Source organism: Melanostigma gelatinosum (assembly GCF_949748355.1).
Source record: "Melanostigma gelatinosum genome assembly, chromosome: 24".
Lineage (NCBI taxonomy): Eukaryota > Metazoa > Chordata > Actinopteri > Perciformes > Zoarcidae > Melanostigma > Melanostigma gelatinosum.
Genome location: NC_136657.1, coordinates 5,921,544 through 5,949,202, shown reverse-complemented (window position 1 = coordinate 5,949,202; position 27,659 = coordinate 5,921,544). Strand labels below are relative to the sequence as shown.

Genomic DNA, 27,659 nt, shown 5'->3' with positions numbered 1-27,659 from the left:
ACTGACGTCTGACGTGATCTTACAATTTTTACCCTTGAATTGATGAATTAGTGAAATACTGTTTGTCAGTGTATTTATGCTGAGTGAGTGTCTCCAAATCAGTGGTAAATGGATACAACACTTAGCATTAGTGCCTGTCAAAGTCTAACAATGGCTGCCTTTCTTCATCACATCAGGCCTCTGTCGCCTTTTAATGGCAGGAGAAATCTAATTCACTTTCTTTATGGCATCCTCTCCATCTCAGCAGGGGAATTCTAGTGTTTTCATAGCTCTCTTCAAGCCTAAAGCCTTTATCAGGTTTTCTTTTTTGTCCAAAGTCCAACCAAGGGCACTGCCTCCTTGTTTTTTCTTGATTACTGGTGGAGGGAAAGCCAAGGGAGGATGAATGAGACAGAAGCAGATTTTAAAAAAGAAGAAAAACAAGGACTCTTCATATTGGCAGTGATATCAAAAAGGACTAAAATGTGTTGGAGTTGCAATCCAGGTAGGCATACTTTACTATTGATGGCCTAACAGCAGAGCTGGTTCGGTTTGATTGATAGACTGGAGCACCGGTCTTAGCATTTGATCAATATCAGAGGCAGTGCTTTTTATCCAGTGCAGCTACTGCACAGATATACTGTAGCTGGAGTTGTTTTACTCCGACCTCCAGTCCTTTCCAGCATTATCTGCTGAAGTAGCCTGGGGGGGGGGAGGGGGCTCTGCTGGTCCAAGTAGCTGCACTTTTTAATGTTGTGCCTTTACGAAGATTACTTTATCAGCCGCAGAAAGAAAGTGCAATGTCATTCTAGCACCTTTCTTTCAGTATGCACGCAGCTTTATGTCACAGCGAGGTAGGAGGACGTTGACGGAACCATCTGGTATCCAACTCTCTGCCAGAACGATGACAGCCTTGTCATTGTTCGTCAGCCTTCCTGTTTCACTGCCCTGAGATTGTCAGGAAATTGGAATAACTGCAGCGAATGCAGCGTTTCTTTTTAAAAATAAAGTGAATCTCCTTCATTGAACCGTGCAACAACCAAAAGCTTCTCTCAAGTTGTTTTACTCTTCAGTCAGTCACAGCCTTACAAACTGTGGGCACAAAACAAGGCATTGAAATGAATCTATATATTTAAATTATGCCATGCATAATTTATTGACACAAAACCAAAAATGTGTGCTAAAAAGTGGCATTGTGAATGGCCTCTGTTCGATTAAAAAAAGGTTTTTGTTAAAGGACATTTTTATCTTAAAAATTAAATTTTTCATAATAATGAGCCGAGTTGTAGAATTGAATTCGTCCACATTTCATGGACGTATTGTGTCTGTATTTATTCATCATATCATGTGTTTTTTCTGGTACTTGCTACGCTTGTCTGCCGTTATTCAAACGTTATGTTTTGCGCTGCGTTTGCAGAGCATATTTCAACACATTTAACAGTCTGTAAGAGCCGTTATTAAATTCCTCGTGACAAAAGTGATGCTCAGATCATAGGATATGTGATGATGACTTGATGTTGTGACCCTTTATACTATGGGGCTCATGTCATGTTCAAAATCGAAGATGCTCACACAATCACATTAATATTAGCAGCTGTATCGCCTGCTTTGACGTTTACTTCCATAGCAAACTGCATTAATGAATTTTTAATTCAGCTTTTTGGGAGTAGTTAAATACTCCTCGCCAACTCCCAAACCTTTAACTGCAGCTATGAACTAAATGTAAATCAGCACATTTGAAAGGAAATGTGTAAAAAGTATGCTTTTTACCTCTCCTGTTGTTTTTTGGGAGCTGGTGACACCTTCAGAAGGCCTCCCTTCTCTTCATGCCCACATTAAACAGCTGCAGTGGGAGCACTTACCAAATGAGAGAGCGAGTCTGAACAGCTGAGGAACAATTGCATTAATTCAGTGTACTCAGCCACCTCTGCGGATAGTTTGTTTGTATTGGATTACCCCATTGTTACCTTGCCCGAACCTGCGATTCTCGCTAACAAGCCCACCGAGTCTTCCACTGGAGGGCTTCAGATTATTTCTGAGTTTTGTTTTGCCTTTGTCAAGCTCGCTGAGTGAGTGCCGCTAATTGGCCTTATTTATTTCGGTCGTACAAACGGCACATGGAATACAGCGTGCCATCACTGGTGTGTCAGTGAGTTGAATCTCAGCGATTATTTCATTCCCTAAAATTAGAATCACCTTTCCGTTCACCTTTTTATTACAGTTCTACTTTGCGTCGTTCCCCAGTTTCCCCTCAGACGGTCACCCATCTAAAGCAGTGAATTATCTGTATGCAAATGTGTGCTCATCGTGCCAGGATTTTCATTTTCTTGGCTTTTCTCCCTTCTCTGCCACCTCTTTCATTTTTTTTCTTCTTCTTCTACGGCAGCTCCAGGTGGATTTATTGTAAATACAACTTGCATGAAAGTTTCTAATTCGCTGACACTGTGCATGAATACGTTTTTTAAACTGCTACGCACCTCAGCACCCACAACTGCTCACCTTCAGTCCCAACCCCCACTCCCGAGACATGAAGCACGGGTGCACTTGGAGGGAAAAGATGTGGCGCAGCACACGCTAATGGAATCCTTCCTAAGCTTCTAATTGGAGCAGAATCTGATGGCTTACTTTGAATCAGGAAAATGAAGTGCTCGTTATCAGCTAGTTGGCTGAGAGATAAGGGAATTACAGTTTGCGTGGAGTTGTTTTTTCATGTGTGGACTGAGTGGAACACATCACTGTGTTTGTGTGTGTGGCTTAAAGTATGCCTGCATGGTTATATAACTAAAAAGTAGCTCAAAATGACCAGATTGGGCTCATGTTCATCTCTTATTTAACTAGTTTCACAGTTGAAAGTGTTTCTGACCTAAATACAAGCACTCCCTATTTGCTGTGTCTTAATATTATTCACGTAGAATTGGCATTATTTTGGGTTCTTTAATGTAGTCACAAAGGAAGACACTATTCATATTATATCTCACTCTATTGCGTTTCACTGGCTCTCGGTTTGACACGCTCAGGCTATTTTGGAGAGATTTTGGAACAGTTTTCCAGACCAGCTTTTAATCATTTACTTTATGAAGGCTTGCAACTTGACGGGTGCAATAAATGACTCACTTGCCTCTGTAGATTTACAGTGTGAATAAATGAGTGTGTGATTTGCAGGTAATTTGAGCTGTAATGTCAGGAGAACCTCCTCTCGAAGGTAAAACTGTTTTAAAAAGGCTCGCTGGAGGCCGTTGGTCCTCTTCAGTCTGCAGAGGAAATCTGAAATGATTGACCTGTGTCTGTGCATGTCAATTAGTCTTCTGCATTTTTCCCCTCAACCCCCGATTTAGAATGAGCGCTTCCCGTCAGTCTGCTGCCCTCGTCATGGATAACTCCCGGCCTCGGCCTGAGGAGGCAGCAGACAGAAGTTCACACTTTCCTTTCCAGATTCCTCCCACCCACCATACACAGTAGGCACCCCGCGCCAGCCAATAGGAGTCGCTCGTGTAGTGACATGGACATGACCCGTCATTGGCTTCCCAACTGCAAACGTTTCAAATTGTGCCCAAATTCCCATTTGGGGGAGAGAACTTTTTCAGTGCTACTCAATAAAGCCAATTTATTTGATGAGAGTATCAATGCAATGTTGGTCGAATTAGGACATATTCATTCATATAAATGACTATTACAGTAATTGAAACGATCTCAAAGCTCAGGTTGTCTTCTTCTTCTTTTGTCACTTCACACTCTATTAGATAATGTCTTTATGGAGTCATGTTTGGCCAAGATGGGAAGCTTTGTAGTCAAAAGGCTGCAACACTGTCAATGATGAGTAAACTCGACCCTGGCTATTTCTTTTGTGATTGCAGCTTTGATCCATTTTATGGTGCTGTGATCTGATGAATAATGTAAAACCTGACCCTGGTCCCACTTTGTATGGGAATAACAAGCGAGGAATAGATTCATTTTAATACTGCGTTCGTTCCGTGTGACGACCGGGGTATTGCTCGCCCTCTTGGGCTGTGAGATCGTAATGTCCCGTCCTAAAAGCCAGAAAACCGGCATCGGCATTTTCGGGAAACGTCGCAGCCAGCTGTCCTCACTTCCCCGTGTCACAGGCTCAACACTGCCACAGAGAACGAGTGCAGTGCATCATATTACCTAGTTTGTAATTGAATTGTAGCGGGAGGTCGGTTGGTAATCAGTGTACAGCAGGTAGTTTTCGTTCCAGTGTTTGACAGTAATGTCCTCTAATGGGAAGCTCTGGCTCTACTCTTGTTCCAGGCCACTAGGTTTCCCCAGATCCCTGGCTGCCTGTGTGACTGACTTACTGTAGTGTGTGTGTGTGTGTGTGTGCCCTTACCTGTGTTGCTTTTGGGGACCCTTCTGTCCTTCCTGATCTGCAGCTCGAATCATTTCTCTATCGTACTCTTCTTCCTCTCTCTTTGAACTGCCAGCACAACCTCCCCTCACCCTCCCACTCTTCTGTGCAAGAACTGAATAGCTTGGAGATAGGCGGAGGTTGAAACGGAGACAGAGGAGAGAGAGAGGCCAGTACAAAAGCAGAACAAAAAGGAAGCGATGATGCTCTGGTAGTTAACACAACGCCGGGAGCCGGGAGCACAACGCCCAAATGGCGTGTCGGTGTCTGTAGTGGATCGGCGAGGGTCTGAGTCACCGTCTTAGCGCACACCCACACCGCCACGATACAGCACAGAATAACAGGCCGACGGGGCTGCCAGCGGAGGCAGCGCGGATCGTGTGGCCTGTTCTCGCGCCTGTGTGGGCGGGCGAGAGAGTGGAAAACGTCTTATCCGCGCTCTTGTCCTATGTGCGCAGTCATGTCTGCTGTGCAGCACTCTGGTATTTCTTCTTTCTTTTTTTTCCAGGAGTCAGTGTTGTTTATGTTGTGTGTCCCGATGCCTCCCAAGGCTGTTTGTTAGATGAGAGGATTGCTGGCGCTGTGGGGAACAGAAGGATGCCTTTCTGATTACATAGTGCTCTCTCTCTCTGTGGAGTAGACACCCCAGTCACAACGGGATCACTTTTACATCTGCTCCTTGTCAAGTGTTCCCCGGAAATTTTTCTCTCAAATGAGTGCTATTGAGCATTGAAGGGAAAACAGGCCTCGTGACCATAATAAAGTCAAACAGGCTGATTCACATACTGCTTTGAAGTGTGCTTCTCTTTCTATGACATTTAGGTCAGGACTGACTATTCTGCATCCACTTAATGCACTGAATGTATTCAAATTAGTGACACATTTATATTGCAGTTTTTTACCCGTTAAAGTAATATTTAGAGGAATATTCCATATACTGAGTTGCCACACTGTTGCCAGTTTACGTTACAGGGATGGAGTCAATAACCACTCAGTGGAAGCTTGTACATTTGCCTTTTGTCTGGAAGGTCCCTCCCGTTAATTGGTCCTTTCACAGGATGCGTTCCACAGTTCTCTTTTTCAATGAACATAATATTTGGCTAGTTAGCATGAGCAGTGATAGCCACGAGCGCTACAGAATTAACGGCCCAAAAAAAAAAAGAATAAATAAGATGACAGAGATATCTGTCATCTGGCAGCAGGCGCCTTTGCTTTTTGAAGGTCAGATGCTATGACTGTTGCTTCTTCTGACTGTAAAATATAACTATGTCCTATAGCGAAATATTGCATGTGATGCAGAAAGTTATTTCAAATGAGTGTACACCAGTTTGAGTGCATCGGAAAATTGTTGTGGTATGCTTAAATTGATTGATTGCCAAATTGATTTAAAAAATGGATGATTGGTATCTGTTGACATGTTCTGCCTTAACTGTGACCATAAGGAACAACTTCCAGTCCATCTAGTCTTACTCGTGTGTGTGTGTGTGTTTATTTCGCTCCTTTCCTTATTCTCTTCCCTGCAAGGGTCCATCCTGGTGCAGTTAGTTTTGTCCTCTCTCCCATCAGCTCCCCTTCTGTGCTCCCTGTCCCCGTCAGCATTGAACCCGTGATTGGAGACAGCAGGCGCCGCGCTCTCTGGAGGCTGTGTCCAATCAGGGGAGCCGGATCTGATACGGAAGGGAGAAGCCGGCAAGATTGCTGAAAATGTTTATTTTGCGATAGGAAGAAAAGCAGTTAGTTTGTTTTTTCTTTTTTTTTGTCCGCAATCACATGAGTATTTGCATATAAATGACAGCCCGGTGGCTGTCGGGGAAGAGAGGGAGTTGGGGAGAGAGACAAATGAAGATGAAGTGTCATGAGAGTAAAGTGCAGGCGAGACGGGAAGCGAGAGAGATCTGTTTAATTTGAGGAACTCTGAGGAGGATGGGAGGTACAGTAAATGTCACTGCAGTCATGAAATAAGCTGGGCAGCTGGAGACCCCCTGCAGCAACATCAATCTTAACATCTTTTTTTGTTTTCTAAATCCTGAAAACGTGACAAAATTATACCGAGGTAGTTAATCTTCTTTGGATTCAAAAGATGGCGTCAATATTTTGGGAAGTACACGTTTGCTTTCATTCTTTCCAAAGGGGAAATGACAAAGTCAACGTTGATGGTCAGAGCTACTAAAATAAAACCTATGTTTCCTGTTACTATGGAGCTGCAGTTAGCCTAGCATAGCATAAAGACAGGAAATAAGGAGGAACAGCTTGATTTGCTCCAGCCGAAGTGAAAAAAACACTTTCCCACGGCTATTTGTGGCTGAAGAGTTTATCCATCTGTGCAGTTATTTTGGGCAGTGTCTTTGACTTTTGCAGATGAGGCTTGACACAGTCAGTGAGCACAGTATTTAGATTCTGGTTGAGGTTAGTTAGCATTAGAGGACTTGGTGGGCGCACTTTGACATTTCCCCTTCTCTGCATTCTCTGCAGTAATAGACTCTCCTTTATGTCAACATATGGAACATAACTGGTCATTTCAGCATGTGCTGTTCCTTACTGCTGCAGTCTACAGCCTTCATTTTTGTTTTCAGGCACAAGGCCAGAGTTGACTTATTGTTCCAGAGATGGTGAGTGTGTGTTTGTGCACATATATATATGTCGTTTGTGCGTGACATACTCTCCCATGCAGAGGCTGTCGCTGATCGTTTTGTTGGCTGATGACTCATTCTCTTTTTCGACCTGCTGGAGTTACTTCAATCATGCAGGTAATCTCCTCCTGTACGCCGGCAGCCGAGAGGTTACCTTTCCCACACATCAGAGCTATTTCCCTCTTAATTGAGACCCACTCTGCTGCGACAGCGTTCTCACAAGGTGGGAAATGGCAGGTCAAGATTCCGAGACATTGCTCTCGTCCCCTGCCTCCCTCCCTTGGCCAAAGTGGCTGTGAAGTTGATAAGTTTCTTGAGGGACCCTGGAGCCAGGCCAGCTAAAACACTGCACTCCACGAGGGCAAGTAAAGGTTGACGTCGAATCACCTCTTGGAATGTCTGTGTGTAGATGTGTGTATGCTTGTGTTTGTCCAATCAGCCTCGGCGTAATGTATGCGTGTCTTTCTGATTGAATTACACTGCGGCCTTTATCGAGAAAAATGGTGGCGAACCATCTCCTTGAGTGCTTATGAGACGACAGACACTTTGTGTGAGTCTCCGTGGTGACCTGACTTAATCTGCATACGATTACCCCTCAGCAGACCTGTAACCCAATTTATGAGCTGATCACCTCCTCTAGGGAGCACATGCTCCTTCTCAAGTGCTCGTAAAATGGAGCAGGAACACGGATGACATAACATCTGTATAGCTTTACTGTGGTGCCCTTTAAAAATGCATCACAGTTGGTTTTTTAGTTTTTTCTATGCCTGTTTACTAGCATCTTGGTCGCATCTGTGTCTTTTCAGCAGTCGGCTGCACACAAGATTATTTTTCATGAATATGTTTTACAATACGGGTGCTCTATATATTCAATATGAAGACGCTCCACTAAAATAGGAAAGCAGGTTCTATAAAACGATATGCGCTTTACTGCATTTTAAATTCAGAAAAAGAAGTCCCAGGTAAGTGGAAAGTGACTTGAGGTCAGTTTCCAGTGAGATCCCTCTCCGAGTGAGGGTCAAATGAATACGATGAACATTGAATCACGGTGAATATCTATGTTTTGAAAGTGTAATTTGAATCAAAATACCTTTTTCGTAATTGCCTTTGCCTTAACCTTGATTCTAAAGTATAATTTGGCTACATTTGAGTTTAAACCTTGGGTGATGTTTTTTGCAGATACATTTAAACATGAAAAAAAAAATGCGTCTTAGCATCCAATTACTTTTGGCATATTTTTCCTCCTTCATATAAATCACATCCTTGGTTTTGGCTTATTTCACGAGGATGAAAGTCTTTTTATAAATGAGGCCCCAGTCTTTTACACAGTTGGACAAATGAGACAAACATGACAAACATAAAAACTAGGCAGGCCTGACAAATGGCTGTGTCTTTGTTTAATGGCGTGGTTAAATCGGGATATGGCTAAGACCCCATTTCAATGTGGTGTCAGTGAATGTGACTCTATTAAATCTTGATTTCCATGTGGGGAGACGTGCAAGCATTTGTTCTGTGATCATTTGGCAAAACAGCTGACAGCTGACAGTTACCATTTTTTTCCCCCAGCTGACAAACCGAATTGTTTGGACCCGGGACACTCTCGGGGACAGCGGCTGACTGTTTGCTTGCGGGTCGTGTGTAGCAAAGCCGCAAGCGCTGCTTATGCTTGATGGTCCAAGACGCGGAAAGAGCCGCCGGAGTTGTTATTCTCACAAAGCAGATTGGCCAATTCCCTCACCAATTGTGATCCAGCAGAATGGAAATCTGGTGAGCTGGGAAATGTTAATCGAGTTCAATTAGTACCATGTTTGTTTCCTGCCAACAGATTAAGCGGAATCCCCACCCTCACTTACTGAAATGAACGATAACCCTCTGTCAAAATAAGAAACGGGCAATTTGAGGATAGGTGGAAGATAACGGATACTGGCGCTGGCAAGCTCCTCGTGGCGGCATCAGAGATAAATACAGCCAGCCCTTTGAAACAGCTTGGCTGGAGTTCACCCTTAAAAGGAAATTCATTTCGGACTTCTGACGCTTTTATTGTTTTCTTTAAGTTGTCAGAGAAACTGGGGATGCGTTCGCAACTCAGAGCAGTAATCGAATGCCTTAGAATGGTTCAGTCCAAATACTATAACATGCACATTTATTTGTGTGTCACTAAACCAGCTGTAGAGATGCATTCATGCTATTTGACATGATAAGTATTGTCTTGTACTGTCTAAACATCAAAATCAATCTGAAAGAGATTCATTGCATCATATATTAAGCGTTCATGGTTCATATTTCTATTCAGATGCACGCTCAATGAAGCGAGCGCGATCGCTGCAGCACAGGATGACTGGGTCTACTGGACTTGATACACACTGCAGCAACAAAACCAATTGTTTTCACAGTACAGGATGTGTGAGACTTATCAGAAAGATAACTCCGTGAACACTTTTGCCAAACTAATGGTGTTCTCAGTTTGAGCCGCCCGCCTGCTTGCGTGACCTTTTCTGCTCCCCTGCTGTTTTTAGAGGCGGTGTGAGTGAAACATTTCACACTCCGAATTAGGAAACCTGATTAGAAGTGAGGCCGTCTTGGCGGTGGTTGTCTTACCTTAAGCCTCCGAGTTATTATCGTCCACAAACTAATGAGCAAAGTTCTTGATAAGCGAGGGTAGACCCCGTGTTGCCGTGGCAACAGTTTGACTTCATCACAATGAAAGTCGGGCGGCTTGCAGAACACACTTCTCAAGCGTTTGCATTTGCTTCATTTTGCTTCCTCTTCCCTCTGGTTTCTTGTTGAGGTTGTGTTTTCCCTGTGTTGCTCTTACTCCAGGAAATCAAAAGGAGGTTTCGAGGTTGGCGGCAAAGCGTTTCATCGGCGCGCAGTGTCCTCATGAAATGAAGACGGCGACTTATTGTTGCCGATTTCGGATCATGTCGGATCAGGAAAGGTGCTGCAGATTTTGCACTGCTGCTACCGGTAGAATGAGCTGTCAAATCTGCCTGACAGTCAAATGTCGGGGCTAATGGCAAATTAAAGGCAACGTTCACCCTCAAATAGCTGTCTATATCTCGTCTTTAGTGACTTCCAGGACTACGTTATGATAAAGTGCTGTGTTTCATGTTTTTTTTCTCTAACCTGCTCTTCGGTTATTTCTCAGGAAGCCTTTCAACACGTTTTTCTATGCTGGCTCCATGTATCCAGTGTGGTTATTTGAATATGAATGTCGCAATACTAATTATGTAAACTCTGCACTGCTTGCTTTTATGACTCTGGCGGATTGGCACCAGAATCTCTCACTGCAAGTTGTTGGTGACTGATGTGTATTTTGCTGTTGAACTCCATTGCAGCTTTTCCTCTTGTCTGCGGGCCCTAAAACACCCACCAGTGTTGCTGCTGCCGCTCCCAGCGTGACCCTTACTGCACCACACAATACAGCACAGCGACATAAATCAGCATGATTTAATCAATTCCCCACCAACATCCCTCCCCCGGTTACCCCCAACGACTCCCGCACGCACTGCACCTCGCTGATTGGTGCCAGAGTTGCTTCTTTGGTAAATAAAACATTTATAGAGGCTCAATTAGCGAAGCCTGTTGAGTCTTCGGCAGCTGTGCTTGCCAGCTGTTTTCTAAAGGAAGAGCGATGCAGCGAGGTGAGGCGAGGGAAAAGAGGATGTCAGGCACAGGAAGGGAAAAAATGGATCAGGCAAGAGCAGGCAGACAGCTCGTTTTTCATTAGGTGTGGGCCCAGATTGTTTGTCAAATATACAACCCAGACAAAGAGCAGAGAGAAATAAGCTTTTTGATCGAAGTTTATCTGGAGGAAAAGTGGCCAAAAGTCTCTCCTGTGCAAATTAGTAGCTTTTATCTGATTCCTAAGATATTGTTAATATGGTGAATGAAGTCCTTTTACTTTGGACCCGATTGTAAAGTTGTCATTCCAACGTCATCCCAACATGGAGATCCTGCAGGGGGAATTGATCTGATCTACTTTACTGATTTACGATCAATTTAATACTTGGTTTGTTTTTGAATGAATTATTTATATACCCAAAGATGGAAAACAGCCTGAGGATCGAAACCACCCCTTTGCCTGCTGTGCATGGATAATGCAGTATTATTTGACCTGTGTAACTTGCTGAGTAGATGAGCTACTTTTCTTTCCATTTATTTGACTGAAAACATCCTTTGAGACCTGAAGATAGTCTGAAAGGGTCTGCAGATTCACTGCAGCTTCTCCTTTTCTCAGGGCAAATGTAGACAAGTGCCATCACTCAGTGCTATACTCAATATGAATGAGATGGTGACACACGAATCAAATACACACGAGTGTTTGTAGGTGAAGCCAGGAAAGAAGGAATGAATGCAGCGATAGCTTTGTTGAGAGTTCAGTTTAACATTGGAAAGGATGTTGGTGATAATAACACATTATAAGGATGCCTGCTTGATCTCTCTTTTCATTTAGCCACACTTAACAAGTCATAAGTTAAGGTGTGTATAATAATTTAAGTTTGTGTGTCCTTGTGAAAAACAAAAAGGAGACACCGTGCCTCAGTGCTGCATGGAGGGAAAAAGCATCTTGATTGATCGTGATACAGGGATTGCTGGCAAAGCACATGAACAGACAGACTGATGCCAGCACTGAAAGTGGTCTTGTCTTGGTTGCCGCATACCCTTTTCATGATTACCAATAGCCTCTGCTTGGCTGGATGATGTGCAATGGCAAAAACCCCAACCTTTTATCGTAACGCCTGCTTAATTCTCCTGTCCTCTGTCCTTTTCTTTCAGTGGAAGGCTGCACGGATTGGTCAGTGGACTACCTGAAATACAAGGTGCTTCTGGGGGAACCTGTACGGATTAAGTGCGCTTTGTTCTATGGATATATCCGGGCCAACTACACCCATGCGCAGAGCGCAGGACTTAGCCTCATGTGGTACAAAAGTGCAGGACACGGGGACTTCGAGGAACCCATCAGTTTTGACGGCACAAGGATGAGCAAGGAGGAGGATGCCATATGGTTTCGACCAGCAGAGTTGGACGACATGGGGTACTATTCCTGCGTATTAAGGTAAGTTCCTTCAGCACCTCGAGCGACATACCGTTTACTGCTCTCTCCATTTCTATCGAATGCAAATTGCTGCGTATATTGCTTTGCCTTGACCTGGAGGAAGCATTCATGAGGAAGTCTTCCACCATTTTGGGCTTGTTTTGCCGGCAGTGTGACAGAAATATAGTTGGGGTAAATAACATTTTGTGGAACCCTGTGGGCACAAGTAAAGCTATTTTCAAGTCCTCCCCTGGTGATATCTAATGGAGTGTCTCATCTCTGGCCAAAAGAGCACTGGTCGTTGGTCCACAGTGCATCTTCTAACAGTATGAGGCCCCTTTGCTTCGCTTTATTTGCTAAATAATTTCTTTATCCTCGTCTGGGGGACAATAAGCCATTAGGTGCAATTGGTAAATCCATAACTCTCGGGCCTTCACAAGTCCGTCTTTCTGAAAATGTGAAAGAGCAAGGAGTGAGATGAAAGAGAATGGACAGTAATAAAGCACAAGAAGACTGAGGAAAGCGAAGCGGCAGCTGAGATCAAACAACAAGAAAATAAATGGGGTGGGGGGGATTCGGGCTATCTTCCTTTTCCACTTGCCTGATGGTGGAGGGAGACAATTGTTTGATTTGTGAGCTCTATAATGTGGTGGAATTCCTGGCTTCCTGGCTCATATTGGCAGACGCTTTCATTAACGTGTAGGTTGTCTGTGGCAAGGACAAGGAGCACTTTGAAACACATCCTCCTGAACGATAGGAGCCTAATCCCACACAAGCATTCATACTTCAATCAAAACAAATGATTTAGGATATTTGTTACACTGAAAAAAAACCCCAGGAGAATAATGCACTCTTGAGCAGTTGCACTCAGCACAGGCTTCCTTGTGTTTCACAAGCTCAATTCTAAGAGCTTTTGTCCATTACTATTCATCACCATTAGCACTCTCCCCTTTGCCGCGGCGGCCGCCGTGAATAGAGATGGGCAGCACCAATCCAACAATCCTCTATTCAGAGACATTGGCAGCGTTTTCTGGTCGGTCAGCTCAGAGTTATTGTGTAATCACGCAGGAAGTAGAGCCATGAGAATTTGATTTGGAGTCGTGTTGCTTTGTCGCCGTTCTCCGCCATTCAGGACCAAAGTAAAGGGCAACACTTATTTGCCCATCGTGGAGAGAAATAACAATAATTTTGAATGCAGAGCACTTTTCCATCGCACAGGATTTCTCTCCGCAGGCATTTATTTGGACTATTGTTGTCTGTAGTCGCTTTCTCCAGGCTTTAAGTCAGCACAAGGAAGTTCACTTTCTACAGTTTGTTCAACTCTTAATATTTGCCACTCAAATGGAATATTTACAACTCTGACCGTGCTGTGTCCGTTGTACGCAGAGGGAAAACATCTGCAGTTGCTGAGTGTGTCACTTAGTGTCGACTGACTGAAAACACACACACACACACATACAGGCCATCCCGGTGCATGGAGGATACCACTAACTCCCGAGCATTGCTGCAAGTGTCTCTGTAAGCCTATTAGCATGACAAAGTTGCTAATTCCTCCTTCTTCATACCTCGCTGACGGCAGACACAGCCGAGTAACGGTGTGACAGGAAAAAGGAAAAAAGCATGTTCGGAAACGGTTCACCAGTAATCTCAAAGTATGTGATTTGGATTTGGAATAAGGATAAGTGTAAGGATAAGTGTATTTGATAGTTTGGGTTTCGATAAAATCATTTGTTTGTTCAGTTATGTAATTCGTTTTTAATCTTTGACTGAAAAGATTCACAATATGTTTGAAAATATACCGTCCACATCAGGTAGCTAATGTTTCACCTTTAACCCTGTTTACCGGTGTTGGCAAGCTGCCACTGTCCCAGTCTTATTAATGGGTTTCCTGCATGTCCTGCATGTCCTGAGATAAAAAAGGAGTGGGTGTGCATTTGTGTGTGTGTGTGTGTGTGCTGGTCCTTTAAGCCTGAATGTCTGCTGTAGGTGCACCTCACCTGGCACCTGTGCACGTACCCGTACACACCACGGAGTCGCACGGAGAGCACGCATCCCACCCGTCCCTGACCGCAGCCATGTTGGCTCTGTTAGTATTCGTGGGCAGGAGTGGCTGGTGATCTCTCAGGGAAGTGACAGTCAGAATGGGCCGTCTGGAGCACTCTGTCATTCAGGCCGAGTCGGGGCCCGTCCAATTGATCCAGCCCAGCTGTCAAAGCCAATGAGAGACGCTAGACTAAGGAGCAGCAGGGATGGTGTGTGCTGCCAGGGATTATGGATGATGTATAATACAAGGATGGTGTTTGTGTTATAAGCTACCTGGCAGGAGACAGTCAGTTAGCTGTGGCTCTGTGGAATAGCTTCGCCGAGGAGGGCTCTAACAATGACGCCCTGATGGATGTTTAGTAATGGGGCTTGTTTTTAAATGCTCTTTGGTGCAGCGGCACATATGGAGGAGGTTTTGAAATTAACATTTTATTTTCCATCCAATAATCTTTCCAAAGATAAGAAATGCGCCGCCCCCACTGGAATCTGGCAACTTGTGTCTTGATTTCTAGAATTTAGTCTCTTTTAATAATTTAGGATGTGACAGCTCCATGTGAAAAACTTTAAATGTCACTAGATTCTATCTCTTCATGCAGAGAAACTTGTTTGTCAGCTTCTCCCTTGTTTAAGAGTTATACGAAGACACGAGAAGCCATTCAAATTGACACTTAATCTGCTTGATGACAGAGGAAAATTCATGGGATCACCAAAGTCATTCGGAAACATTGCAAGAGCCATTAATGTCTGTACCAAATTGTCTTCCACTCTATCAAGTGACTGTGGAGATATTTCAATGGATAAGTGACAATTTTGATTAAGCTTTAGAGTGAAATTCATGGGATCAGGCTTTAAGAATCTGTTCCCCGCGGATTTCACAGAATTTCACGAAAATCCATCCAATATCTGTTGAAATATTGAGTGCACATGCGCTGTGATTGCCGTCGTGGCTGAACAGAAGCCACACAAGCAATGACTCATGGGAGAAAAGAGCATCTTCCACAAACTACTTTCAGAGGTCATAAGAGAGTTGGTGCCAAATCTCCGGCAGCAGTTATTCAAAGTGCCCAGGTGGGGTTTTCGTTAATTGCGAAGCCAATCCATGTCATTCACCAGCCAGAGGTTATTGATGACGGTCCCCCATATTCAGTATTATGTGCACCTGTACGGTGAGACTGGCCTGTCGACAGTGTTTGGACAGCCTTGTAGTTGGCTCTATATGGGTTAGCACAGGTGGTTTTCCAGCAGCCATTGTCTGATGATGTATGGGGCTGCTGTTTGGGCTTTATTCAGCCGCGTGATGTGACAGTGTGAACTTGGATATTCACTGTGGACGTCGGATGTTACAATGGATGTGCACATGGAACCGTTTTGAAGCCAGGTGCTGGATAATAATAGACTTCCATCTCGCACGCAAATGGAAAAAAAAAAGAAAAATAATGACAACTTTTAAATCAATCGTTTTCTTTCTTCCATTTTCCCCGATTCAAACTCTTTCATTATGGAAGTAATCGTGGTTTTATAAATATGAGAATCTTGAAAATAGCAGATGAATAGATCTATGTATGCATACTGGTATATAAGTATTGTCATGCCCGTTTTTTAGCTAATGGACTGGATTCCTATTCATTTCAACAGCTAACCTCATGTTCCTGCATATATTCATAGATGTCAGCATGTATTACTTACAATATGTGCCCCGATGCATTTAACCACAATCAGTTCCTACTTGATGCCAGAAAACCTGATTACAGTGAACAGCATACACCGTGCTATATATAGCAGCATATATCTACAGTCTGCTTTTGCTTCAGTTCTTCTTTTCATGTCATTTCTCTGGCAGCTACTGTGTATTTAAGGCCTCCTACATACCATTATCATTCAAACGTCTGCTTTAAGTGTCGTGGCTCGACTGTTTCTGTTCGAGCGGTGCTTAACGAGGACATTTCAGCATTTCAATGAGCCTCTTTCTGCACGTATTGGGAATGCTGTGAAGGAGCGATTCAGTTCCCGTACATTGATCTCGTTACTTCGCAGAACCAGATGCGTTCATTGGCTTGCACTGTCGGCATGAGAAAGACACAACATTGACTTATTCATCGATCAACATTAGTATTGCTGTACGTGTTTATTAGGAAGCTCATTTTATTGATTCTACAAAAGGAAAATTGAATGTTGAAAAACAAGCATACACTAGAAAAGGTGCACAAATATCCTTATATTCCAGATATCTCATTAGGTTTTTTTCAATAACTGTGTAAAAGGGGATATGATATTTTCATGGGCCGAATCAAAAATGCCGAATGTATATCGTCTGTATTCATTGCGCAGCTAAAGTGGCTGAATGTGCACGTTTTGATGTACGTTTGTAGAAATTGGAGTATAAATTGAATCCACCATGTGCCTGAATTACAGTCTCAGCCAATTTCCTTGCATGCCCTTCACGCGCCTTCTGATTGGACATTTGTCCCATGCTCGATTCCTTGTGATTAAGCCAAGCTGCAATGGCTCCTGGCTACAGGGAGCAAAGGGACAGAAGTTTGGCGGTGGAGATTTTATTCTGGGAGACCTCTTCGCTCAAATCAGTTGTCACAAGCCGCATGACGAACCCGGACGATTGAGCAGAAGGTCATACTCTATGACCAATTTTTATTTACTTATTCTCAAGATTATCTGGTAATCCTCGGCACATGCAATGCACAGAGAGGTTTCATTCATTTCAATTCAATATTCTAACATATGCTGGAGTGCAAAATGAAACCATCGCTATCTGATCGGACCCTGACCTTCTCTTCCTCATATCTGCTGGTGCTTTTTATCTGCCTGGCAAATGTCAGAAATACCATTCCCCAAGCACAATCACTTTAGTACCACAACCGACCCACACCTTTTTTTCTGCTGGTCCAAAGTAGCCCCAAAAAAACATGGGTATGGCCCATAATGCAACAGTGCAACGGCCCATTGCAGCAGGAGCATGTCTGGTAAGAGACGGTTTGTATTTGATATTCACAGCAGAATGGCTGCTCGTACATTACACCCTGAGGGCCTGGGGACCAATGAATACGGTCATGGCGGAGTTAGAAGAGAATACGATGGAGACAAATTGTTTATGCTTGTTATGAAATCAGGTTGCTAGCATAAAGATGAGTGGAGGATGTCGCGGGATGGAAAATGAGTTCCCTGAAGGCATCAACTAGAAAATGACTGACTAATGCGTTGGCTGACAAGAAGTGCCATTGTTGGTTTGAGACACACAACTCAAGGGACGGCTTGGAGGAATCCTCAGACTTCAGAGGAAAATAAGGTCTTCTGATGATGTAGGATTTTGGGGATGATATGCTTTTGCAGATAGACGTGGTGTATATTAAGAACAGTCGTTTTTATTTATTTGCATGTGTCTTTAAAGTCTACATAAGCATGAGCCCTAATATGTTCCTTTCATGTATTACCATTACATTTAAGTCACAAAGCTAGGCATCCATTTTCTCTGAAAAATAAACACACAGATCTTTGAAAGAACCAGACGATCCTCGTCTCACCATCTGGTTGAAAAATATTGTTTGCTGCAATAAAATAAATAATTATTCAATCTGTTTCCACTGTCCACTGTTGATTTCTGAATCCATAAAAGACGCGACGATGGAAATGTCCTTGTGTCACAGTATATTTTCAATCATTTTTTTGTCAATACTGATGTTACGTTCCATTATTTCTTGATTTCATAAGAATAACCTGGTTTTTATAAAAAAAAACAATGTTTGAGTATTCTGGAAAATAGTGTTACGAGTTCAAGGAACTGCTTCAAAGCATTTTTCGAAGCTTGAACATGTGACCAAACACAGACATTCAAATGAAGGCATGACGTCGCACTGATTTACTTTGTGTGTAGCTGCAAAGCTTGTATGTTGGTGTGAAGAACAGGTGCATGTGTGTGTTTTTCACAGCGTGGCAAGAAAAGAAATTATCCGCAGAGGTGTGTGTTCCTCCCTGAGAAAATTTGTATTACAGGACAAGAGACAAAAGGGCGGGTTGAAGCAAGGACAGAGACAAACTATGAGCAGAGAGAGGGAGAGAGGGGGGATGGATTATAATTGAGGCAGGAGTCTGTTGTTGCAGCATGGCAGACAAGTGCCACAGCCTTAGACAGAGGCTAAGTAGGAGCAAGTTGGCCCACAGTCAGATTTGGGGAGCCGGGGTGCTTAATCATCCCGGGCCTGGTGCTAGTGTTGACAGGTGAGTTATGAGCGGGCGCTACAGGTAGGAGCCCCGGCCTTCCCACTGCTCACTATGACCTTCGCTCTGGCCATAAATAATGCAGGTGCCATAAAATACTGATATAGGATAACTGGGCCGGCCTATCTTGGTGTGGGTTAATCTTGGGTACTTGGTGCCAATGTAATGCATATATGTGTATACAACTTGAGTCCAATCCCCATTTTATCGAGACCACTTTTCTGACCTCTCAGACCTCAGTCTGTTGCCAGTTTGTCAGCCACTACTTGATGCCGATCGGACCCCGTTCCCGCTTGTCTAAAGCCATCGTTACATCCGTCTCCGTCTCATCCAATCATCGAATCCTGCCAGGCAGCATTACCTGCAGCCCGTGTGCTCTCAGGAAGGATCTCGGCTGTTTTCACATCCGCCCTTCACATCCTGACGTACAGGCTTTGGTTGACACATGCGACGCGAGCTCAGGTACATGCCGACTCAAGTGACAACACAATGGACCTGCGGTGTCACTCGCGTACTTGTTGATGTGTTCCCCTTTAGCTTTTGCGACACACTGGTACAGCATGACTCCAGGTGGAGTGGATAAATGAGGAAAGTAATATCCTTTCTGATTCACAGACGGGCGTTTCAATTTAGAAGATTATATTATATTATACATACACATCCAGTGTGCTGCTAAGGGACGCAGCAGTTGTTTGGCAGATGTTTGCATAACCGGGTTTACAGTAGGGATATTTCTGTGACGTTTTGAAAAAGCTGCGGTGATGGAGGACGTGCCCGGTTGGACAGAGAAGCCATTTAAGCCGATGAGTCGCCGCGAATGACGTCCTGAGTGGAGACCTTAGTGTTACTGCACAGCATAGGTCAAGAAGCAACACTACATCTTTAAAGTGTTAACCCCGTGTTGGGTTTGTACGGACGTTATGCCGAGGTAACCTTTAATCAATCTTTGGGCCGCTCGCCTCGTGCTGAGACGATTCTCCGGGAACGTTATTGTCAGTTGAAAGTAAGCTCTAATGAGTAATCAGCGAGCATTTCATCATCCACTTTCTATTCGAGAGTTATTTTAATTAAGAGATTCATTAAGTTACTTCATTAATTTCCCCACAGGTGCTGTGGATTCTCAGGAGGATTCCAAATCAATTCTGCTGCCTATTATTTAATATCGGCGTGAACAGTCGCTGAGTTAAAGGGCTGGCTCCATCTGCTCTCATGCTCTGGTGGGGACGATTCATAGGTGGTCAATAGAATGAAATAAAATATTGCGGATGGTTTTTTTTTCAGTGGGAGGGATGCAACTCTGGAAGAAGCACTGGCTTCATACATAAATCTGTAAATGAACCCGTGGATTTAAGCACTGCTAAATCCCATGAGTATCTTGTAGCGGGGAGTGACCGCAGTGTCTCTCCACAGTATGCGACTCATCATCCTTTCAGCGGGCTGCTTAACTCCTAGCTGACCATTGCAGAGGATTTCACTGCGTTTGCTGCATATTGCAGCTCGAGTCCTCTGCCTGCCCTCCAGCTGTGTACAGTAGCTGTCAGCCTGACACTTCTCTCGGCTGATGTACGCAGGATGCCATCTGTCATTGCCACGGCATTGCACAGCCCCTTCAGTTTGACACATTTGACAGACACTGTCGCACACTAATGCCGCGGTATCACTGTATCTGGAGTGTGCAGCAGTAGGACCGTTTCCCTGCTTAGTTCTTTGGCTACAGGCGTCATGAATACCTGCAGGAGATCACCTGCTCACCTCTTCAGGCTCAAAAGGCACTGCGATGGATGTGAGATGTTGGAAAGACATCGTAGGACAAAGTGTTGGCCAACACCATCGATCACTCATGTGGAGCAGATGACACAATTCTCTCTCTCGCTCTCTCTCTCTCTTTTCCATTTTATCAGTGCTGCCCAGAATATTGAACAGGGAAGAGAACCCATGGGATCTCATTTGCACAGGTGTCCATCTGGTAGAAGTTGTCTGGGATAATCTCCACATCATATCACATTTGCATCTGCGCTTCATGAAAACGGCACGCTCACTGTAAGCGGAGTGGCCAGTTCGGGGGGGGGGGGGGGGATTGTTTGCAGACAGTGTAGCTAAGACCAGTGTGTGTTGTACTAATCCACGAGGCTGCTAATGCTGTGCAATTATGTAAGGATTTAACATGTTTGTAATTGTTTGTTGGTTCAGCTCAATTTGTGTAACCAGCTTTAGTTGGAAAATTCGCAGTGATATTTTCCTTCACACACTGCCAATTAGTTTGGTCTTTTAACCAGGAGGGATTTGCTGCAGTCTGGCTGGAGTACTTGTCAATTGTGACAGTCTTATGAGCCAAAGAAAAGGTGCTCTTGTTGAATTCATTGATCATCATGGACCTTTGCGCCTGTTCCCCTTCTGCAAATAGCCCCAACTTTCACAGTGAATCAATGTGTTCATTGACTCCCATGTTAATGACTCAAGCAGCAGATCCCATCTCAAAATCACTGTCCCATTAATGACCCAAACAGGACAGCTGTTAATGCGTCGCAGCTGTATCTTTTACCTCTGTGTGTGTGTGTGTGTGTGTGTGTGTGTGTGTGTGGCTGTGAAGCATCGCTCTCTCAGGCAGAAGTAGATCTGATCAGGGTCCCTGCAAGGTTCTGCGTATACACAGGAGACCGCTCAACCCAGATTGGTTCAGTATTTAAAGACCAGCGTTGCCAACACACATCACCGAAGGTGCGCCGCAATACCAAGCGATGAACTGAAATGTTTATTCCGCCGTGGATGAATGCTCGCCAGTATCTGAGCCCAGGCAAGCACGTAGTCCTCGAACATTACAAGTCATCTTGCATTTTACGCACCCTCTCCCTTGCCTTATAAATCCTCTTCTTTATGTATATGACGCGAGCAGTTACAGTACATCAATTGTAGCAAGTCATTTTCTGCTAGCTCGCGCTGTATCTGCTTAACACGGGACAACCAAAGGCTCAATCAATCTCCAAGCGCTGTTGACGTTCAAGGCTATCGCTCCGTATTACCGCCCGTCTCCCTGCCCCGTGAACATACACACTCGTGTACACTACATGTGATTGGTTAACTTTGTATTTTTTTTTTTGCAGGAACTCCACGTACTGCATGAAGGTGTCCATGTCCCTCACGGTGGCGGAGAATGACACAGACCTTTGCTACAACTCCAATATGAGGTTGTTTGAGAAGGCAGAGCTAAGCAAAAGCAAAGACATCACATGCCCGGGCATTGAGGATTATCTGCATCCAGGAGTGGAGCCTGAGATTGTGTGGTACAAGGTAAGATGCCCCCTTTGTATTCGCTGTTCTCACAAATATCCACCACTGATGTTGTTCCCCTTTTAAATGCAGAAGTGCAAGATGTTTTCTAAACAGAGGGCTCTTTCACCTCAAACCCATCATGCACATCATTTGAAATGGGAGCCTTGAAATTAAAAAGCTACTTCACAGGAAGTTATTTCATACATCTGAAGGATAACCCAGTTCAGGTCAGCTATATTCAGATCTAATTAGCTTCAAATGCAATCTCCTCTCTGACTTCTGAAACTAAAAGCATCAGCGAGATAAATATATAACCGACAGAAAGAAGTATATTCACTGAGTACATCTCTGATTTCCTCTGTTCTGACCCCAAACGTTCTCCTCCTCCTCACGGAGAGTTGTGACGCCCACAGTGTGCCTGACCCAGTCTGACCTCCCGCGTCCCAGAGGCCGCTTTGATTGAGCCGCTCGGCCGAGTTTTGGGCCCAATTCATCAATCGATAAAGTGTGCCGGATTAGGTGGCCAAAACGCTTCTTCATGTTCCCACTGAATCAAATTATAATAGCAGATAATGACTGTGGGCTCCACACCCTCCAGTTATTGACTCTCACTTTGTCAGAGGGGGCAGATTGAATTCTGGGAGGCCCGTCTTGGACTACAGCTCGAAACAAAACCCCACAGTGCCCCACTTTCCTTTGCCTCAGGTGTTCTGTGTCCAGACTTGGTTAAGACGGAACACTGTCGTGGGCGACCCATCATCAAAGGAGTCAAAAACTGTTATTTTTGGAAGTTCCGTCACTGTTTTTGACGCTAAAGTTACTTCGTGTTCACAAATTAGATTGCTTTGGATTGGGTTGCGATGAAGATGTTTCTTAGCAACTGATTTACACATTACTAAAGTCTGAAACTTAAGCTAATGTCTGAAATCTGGCATAATTTGAGACGAGGTCTCTCTATCATAACTGTGTGGAAAGCTGTAGCAGTTCTTTCTGACTCTATGGATGTAGCCTCAATATGCTTCAAGCTCATGTCAAGTATTCTGCTGATTTCAAACATTAGTTCCACATGAAAGCCAACGGTGACACGCGTGTTTTCTTTATTCTAACATTCTGTACCCCCCCCCCCCGTGTTTTAAATAAAGGAATGCAAGCCAAAGCAGTGGCGACAAACCATAGAAAGGAGGAGGGACACTCTGTCCATCAAGGAAGTACGGGAAGACGACATTGGGAATTACACATGCGAATTACAGTTTGGGAACTTCGTGGTACGGAGGACGACTGAGCTGTCCGTCACAGGTAAGGAACTTTCTTTTTTTTTTTGACATTTACTCAATGCTGCACATCCTTTGACTGAAGAGTCATCTCGGCTACTTTTGTTGAGACGTTTAAAACCCTGGAAGAGATGCAGAGAGCCTGAATTGCTGCAGTGCTTGCGACAGCAGAACGGAATGCCAGTAACTGCACACTGAACGCCTCTTTGCAAATATACTCACCGGTACATTGAATGCAATCCAAAACAAAAGTGTTTCCACGAAAGAATATCCGCCTTTGTGCACGGTGTCGGGGGATTGTGTTTCTTTTACACTGTGACCTGAGGGAAACAAAAAGTGGCTCCAGGTTGTTGTTTTTTTTACAGATTGAGCTTTTTAAAGCTGATCCCTGCACCTTTCGCCGAACTGTCGCAGTCAATAGCGTCACTGTCTCTCTCTCTGACTTCTAGGCTACTTTAATTGCTTAGTCGTGGAATTCACCTCCAGCACCAGCCAGCTCAGCACTTTTTCTTAAGGCTGTTAAAATATTTAAGCCCGCACCTAAAGTGGGTGACAGATTGCTTGCCACCGAGACTGCCACAAACAACGTTGAGACAAAATGCTTCTTTAAGTTTGTCGTCACTGAACAGAAACACATGCAGTAGCTAATATTGACTTACATTATCTTTTTTTTCTGTGAGTGCTTCCTTCATTACACTGCCAGTTTCCTCTACCAGGCTTTGCATTCATCGGATGAATAGTATTAGGACCAGGGCCAGTCATATTCCATATTCCTCATATTCCTCAGCTCATGTTCTTTTGAGTAGAAGTGTTCCTGTGCTCTGGGCAATTGCACACGACAACAGCTTCCCCTCCCGGTGACTCATTTGGCTGAGTGGTGGCTCCAACCAATGCAGGATGACGCAGAACGAAACGAAACGGAGAGAAGCGAAGAGGCTTCGGACGGACGAAAGGCGGCGTTGGATTTCAGCGCAGCTGCCATCGCGCGGTATGAGGGTCAGACAAAGTGTTTGCTGTGAACTGCTACTTGATGAGACTGTGTGGGTCCATTGAAAGAGACAAAGACAGACTCCAGTGAGGGGAGAGCTAAGTCATGAATCATTTTCCCACCAGCCTCTGTGTATGTGTCTGTTTTTGGCCTTTTGAACCTGTCCAGGATACACCCTGCCTCTTCCAGCTCTCACAACCCTTGAGCAGTATACACAATGGATGGATGGATAACATCAGGTTTACCCGACGGTTTGATTGAAGATGAAGTTGTCAGTTTTTGTGAAAGAAAGGATTGTGATTGATTTTGCTTTCAATAGTATCGTTAATAATGATACCTTTGGTTCTAATTCATTGGAAGAGAGATCCAGCAGTTTATTGGTTCACTTAAATGTACCTTTTAGGATGCAGAGACCAAAGTTGACTTTCACTGTAAGTTACAAGAGACAATATTGCGTCCAGGAAACAAAGTGTTCTCCAAGTTCTCATTGTTCTCTCTGAACCTGGAGCGCTTTTTATCTTTGGAGAGCAATGCCACTGTTCACTCTGCTTCTGGCTTGGTTTCTTTCTTTTTTGGCAGAATTGCTCTCCTCTGAGTTTTGGATTTATTAATTTATTGTCTGTCTTCGATTGAAGAAGTTTTGAGCTTTCCTGCGTGGTGTTTTCTTTTGTGGCTGTGCTGATCATGCTAGGGGAGGGGTTCTTTTGATCTGTCTTCTACTTCTGTATGCTGTCGCTGCTTCAGTACACAAGAAACGCATCGCGTCCTATAAGGAAGGGGGGGTTTTGTTCCTGGAAAAAGCGCTTTGTGCTTAGACCCAGTCAACTTCTCACTCCTCACGATTAATGACGCAAGACCCTTGTCAGTGGATACAGTGGAAATGCAAGTTTGTAAATCCCCTTGAACGTGTGTTTATTGCAGGCACCTGACAGATACACATTACGCTACAGTAAGTCCCACAGATCTGCGGTTCGGACTTGACCTTTGGATCTGCATTCCTTCCCGGGGCGATACCAGTATTGGTACCGCCACTTTAGGCATGCCCCTGATACTTTCTCTTTTTAGGTAATATAATTATATAAAACCCTGTCACTCCCCTTTCTATCAACAGCCTGCAGGCCCTCTCACAGCAGCGCAGTGGGACAAAAAAGGTCAGATTCCACGTGATTACAATGAGCACCACTCAAATCATAATGAGCTCCCTCGCTGGGTAACGGGAAGCCGCATTCCTTTTTAAATCAAATGTGCGGTTTTATGACTTCTTTGTACGGTGCAGCGTTTGATGTCTCAGATTAAACACGGCAGACTAAAGGAGCGGTGATGAAATGGATGCATGCAGGGCAGCAGCAACTTTGGTGTGCGAAATAGACTGTCAGTGGAGCTAATGAGCTGGGACTGATGCTGTTAACCTGCTTTTCTGATTCTGAACCAGCACGCGACGACGTGTGTTTGGTTGGGGAAGGGATGTAAAGAATCGTGAAAGTATCCCATTTGCTGACTTCCTCCTCCAACCGAATGACGCATTCACTGGATATGTTTCATGCCCTTAAATAAAGTCTGAGTGTTGGATTGGATTCTACGGCAGCGTTGTGGTTGAAGCAATCCTCGTTTCGACAGTCTTTCAGTCTAGCACATTCAAAAACTATTTATCTCCAGTGTTGCTTCCTCAGCTCAACCGCTGCTCTTGAATGATGGGAACATTTCCCCCGATATGCGTTTCCTGCTGTGCGTTTGAGAGCCAGAGGCTATTTTCTGCGAATAAAGACAACGAGTTAAAGGAGTGTACAAGTTTAGAACATGATTCTTAAATAGAGAACAAGACTATTGATGGACCATCACTTATAATATGCTTACAATGAGATCACTGCATTTAGTCATCCAGATCAATTATATATTATCATTTGCATATCTGGATCTAATTACAATGTGGACAGAAACTAGATAACAGGAACACTTATTTATACAAATAAATAAGCCCACGATCAGATGAATCCAGATAGGTTATGTCAATACCGCTAATCTTTGATCTCCAATAATGTGTTGATTTTGTTTCTTTTTACATAAAAGCAGGTATCTAAATGAAAACTAGATACAGCTGAAATCCTACTGTGCAGCTCCTGGTCACTTGTAACACGACGCTCTCATTCTACGAAGTGTGTAAACTAGTATCCACAGCAAGACGGCGATGCTCAGGCTACCTCACCGTGCCACGTTAGCAGACTGAAATGATCAAAATGCAACTTCAAACATGCGTTCAGTATTGAATTATTCACACAAACTCAGTTGGTGAGCGCTAAAATGTGAGCAGGGCCTCTCTGTTCTTGTTAAACCGAACAAACCGTTTACCTCTTCAGTGCAATGGGACACGACTCTCTCGCATCTCTATTCTGCAAGCTGTAACTCCTGCCAGCACCATTTGGTGGCCATGACAGATTTCCTCTCCCATCCCTGAGTTGACCCATTAGCATATGAAAGAGGTTGGAATACAATTGCTCCTTTAATTGATGGAAGATGATTCATCTGGCCAAGGTGCCGGTGCCAAAGAGAAGATGATGCACTGAGTGGAAGCTGAGCGGAATCGTTTTATTTTTCCTTTCTTGCAGGCGCTTGATGAGGTTTAATCGTTTTTGCAATTTTTTTTTCACATCGTCACCTTTGATATTTTTCTCACTTTATTAGAGAACATACTTATAAATAAAGACGAAGCTTGTCATTATTCTGTAAGTCTTCCGTCGTCTCTTGCTGGTGCTGGAGCTCTTCAAGAGTGGGAGTTATTCATTAGCGCACGGCAGGGTTAACGTGTGTTGTAGACGTCAGCCAAAGACCTTTCGAAAAATCACGTACAACAACATAGAATGATTGTGACAGCGAGGATAGGGAGGGAAGAAGAGGGTTGGTGAACATGGGAGGGCTTGGATGGAAAAAGCTACAATGCCTGATACCAGCGTTCTCGATCTTTGGAATAGTATGAGTGACAAAATGATCGACAACTGGTAAAGAGCTTTTCAACAGCATAACCAAAATTGATTACCAAATATCACATCTAAAATGGCATTTTTGTCATTATAGTGTCGGTGTTTTAAGATTTACGACACCATATCTTCCTTTGTTACCTCCTTTTTCTGCCTCAGCCCTTTGGGTCGCCATTTGTCACGTTCCACCTCTGCCACACTCTCATACCCCAGTCAAGACCAAATATCAATCAGAGGTGAGAGGCAGAACCTGAGGCTTTCTTTTACAGCCAAAAATGGAAAGTCTCAAGCATTTTCTTCTTCCTCCTCTTCTTCTGCGACCGCCAACTAAATTGTATCGTCAGCTGTGGGACCAGATTGTAGGCCTTGTTGCGTCAGGACATAGCCATGATGAGGCCATTCACAATTCCATGTGACAGAAGAGGAGAAAAAGCTGACTATGCAGTGCAGATGGAAGCTGTCTAAGTGTGTCATGCAACAGTTAAAGTCATTTGCTGAGACCTGCGCACTGAAGAAAGCCTGAGTGGTGGCGAGAGGTACCTTTGAAACAATTTGTTGGAATTTATAATCTAAAAGTCACGTGAGCAACAATTTACTTTCAATTTTTTCATCATGTTAATTGCTGGAGAGGCCAGAGGTTATGAACAAATTAGTTTTCACAGAAACTCATTCACTGCTATTAATAAGGAAGTGTAGTATTGTCCTCAGCTTCAATTCATTACGGGCTGCGCTCCAGTGAAGATTCCCCACCACTGCCCATACTCCATTGTTGCCGCTCTTACTTGAAGATTTAGGTTGATGAGTCAGGTGTATTTTGGACAACATTTATTTTTCTTGTGCAGCTTTAATTTGCAGAAGGCACATCTTTCGTA

General features: G+C 44.0%; 1 protein-coding gene across 1 annotated transcript in view; it reads left to right on the top strand.

Annotated features, from left to right (window-relative positions):
* LOC306797204 (interleukin-1 receptor accessory protein-like 1) overlaps nucleotides 1–27,659 on the top strand; it is a 155,230-nt gene that overhangs the window by 45,367 nt on the left and 82,204 nt on the right. The window contains exons 3-5 of the mRNA XM_079296440.1: nucleotides 11,755–12,034; nucleotides 21,388–21,574; nucleotides 22,699–22,852. Coding sequence (XP_079152566.1) covers nucleotides 11,755–12,034; nucleotides 21,388–21,574; nucleotides 22,699–22,852 — 621 coding nt within the window. The remainder of the gene's footprint in view (nucleotides 1–11,754; nucleotides 12,035–21,387; nucleotides 21,575–22,698; nucleotides 22,853–27,659) is intronic.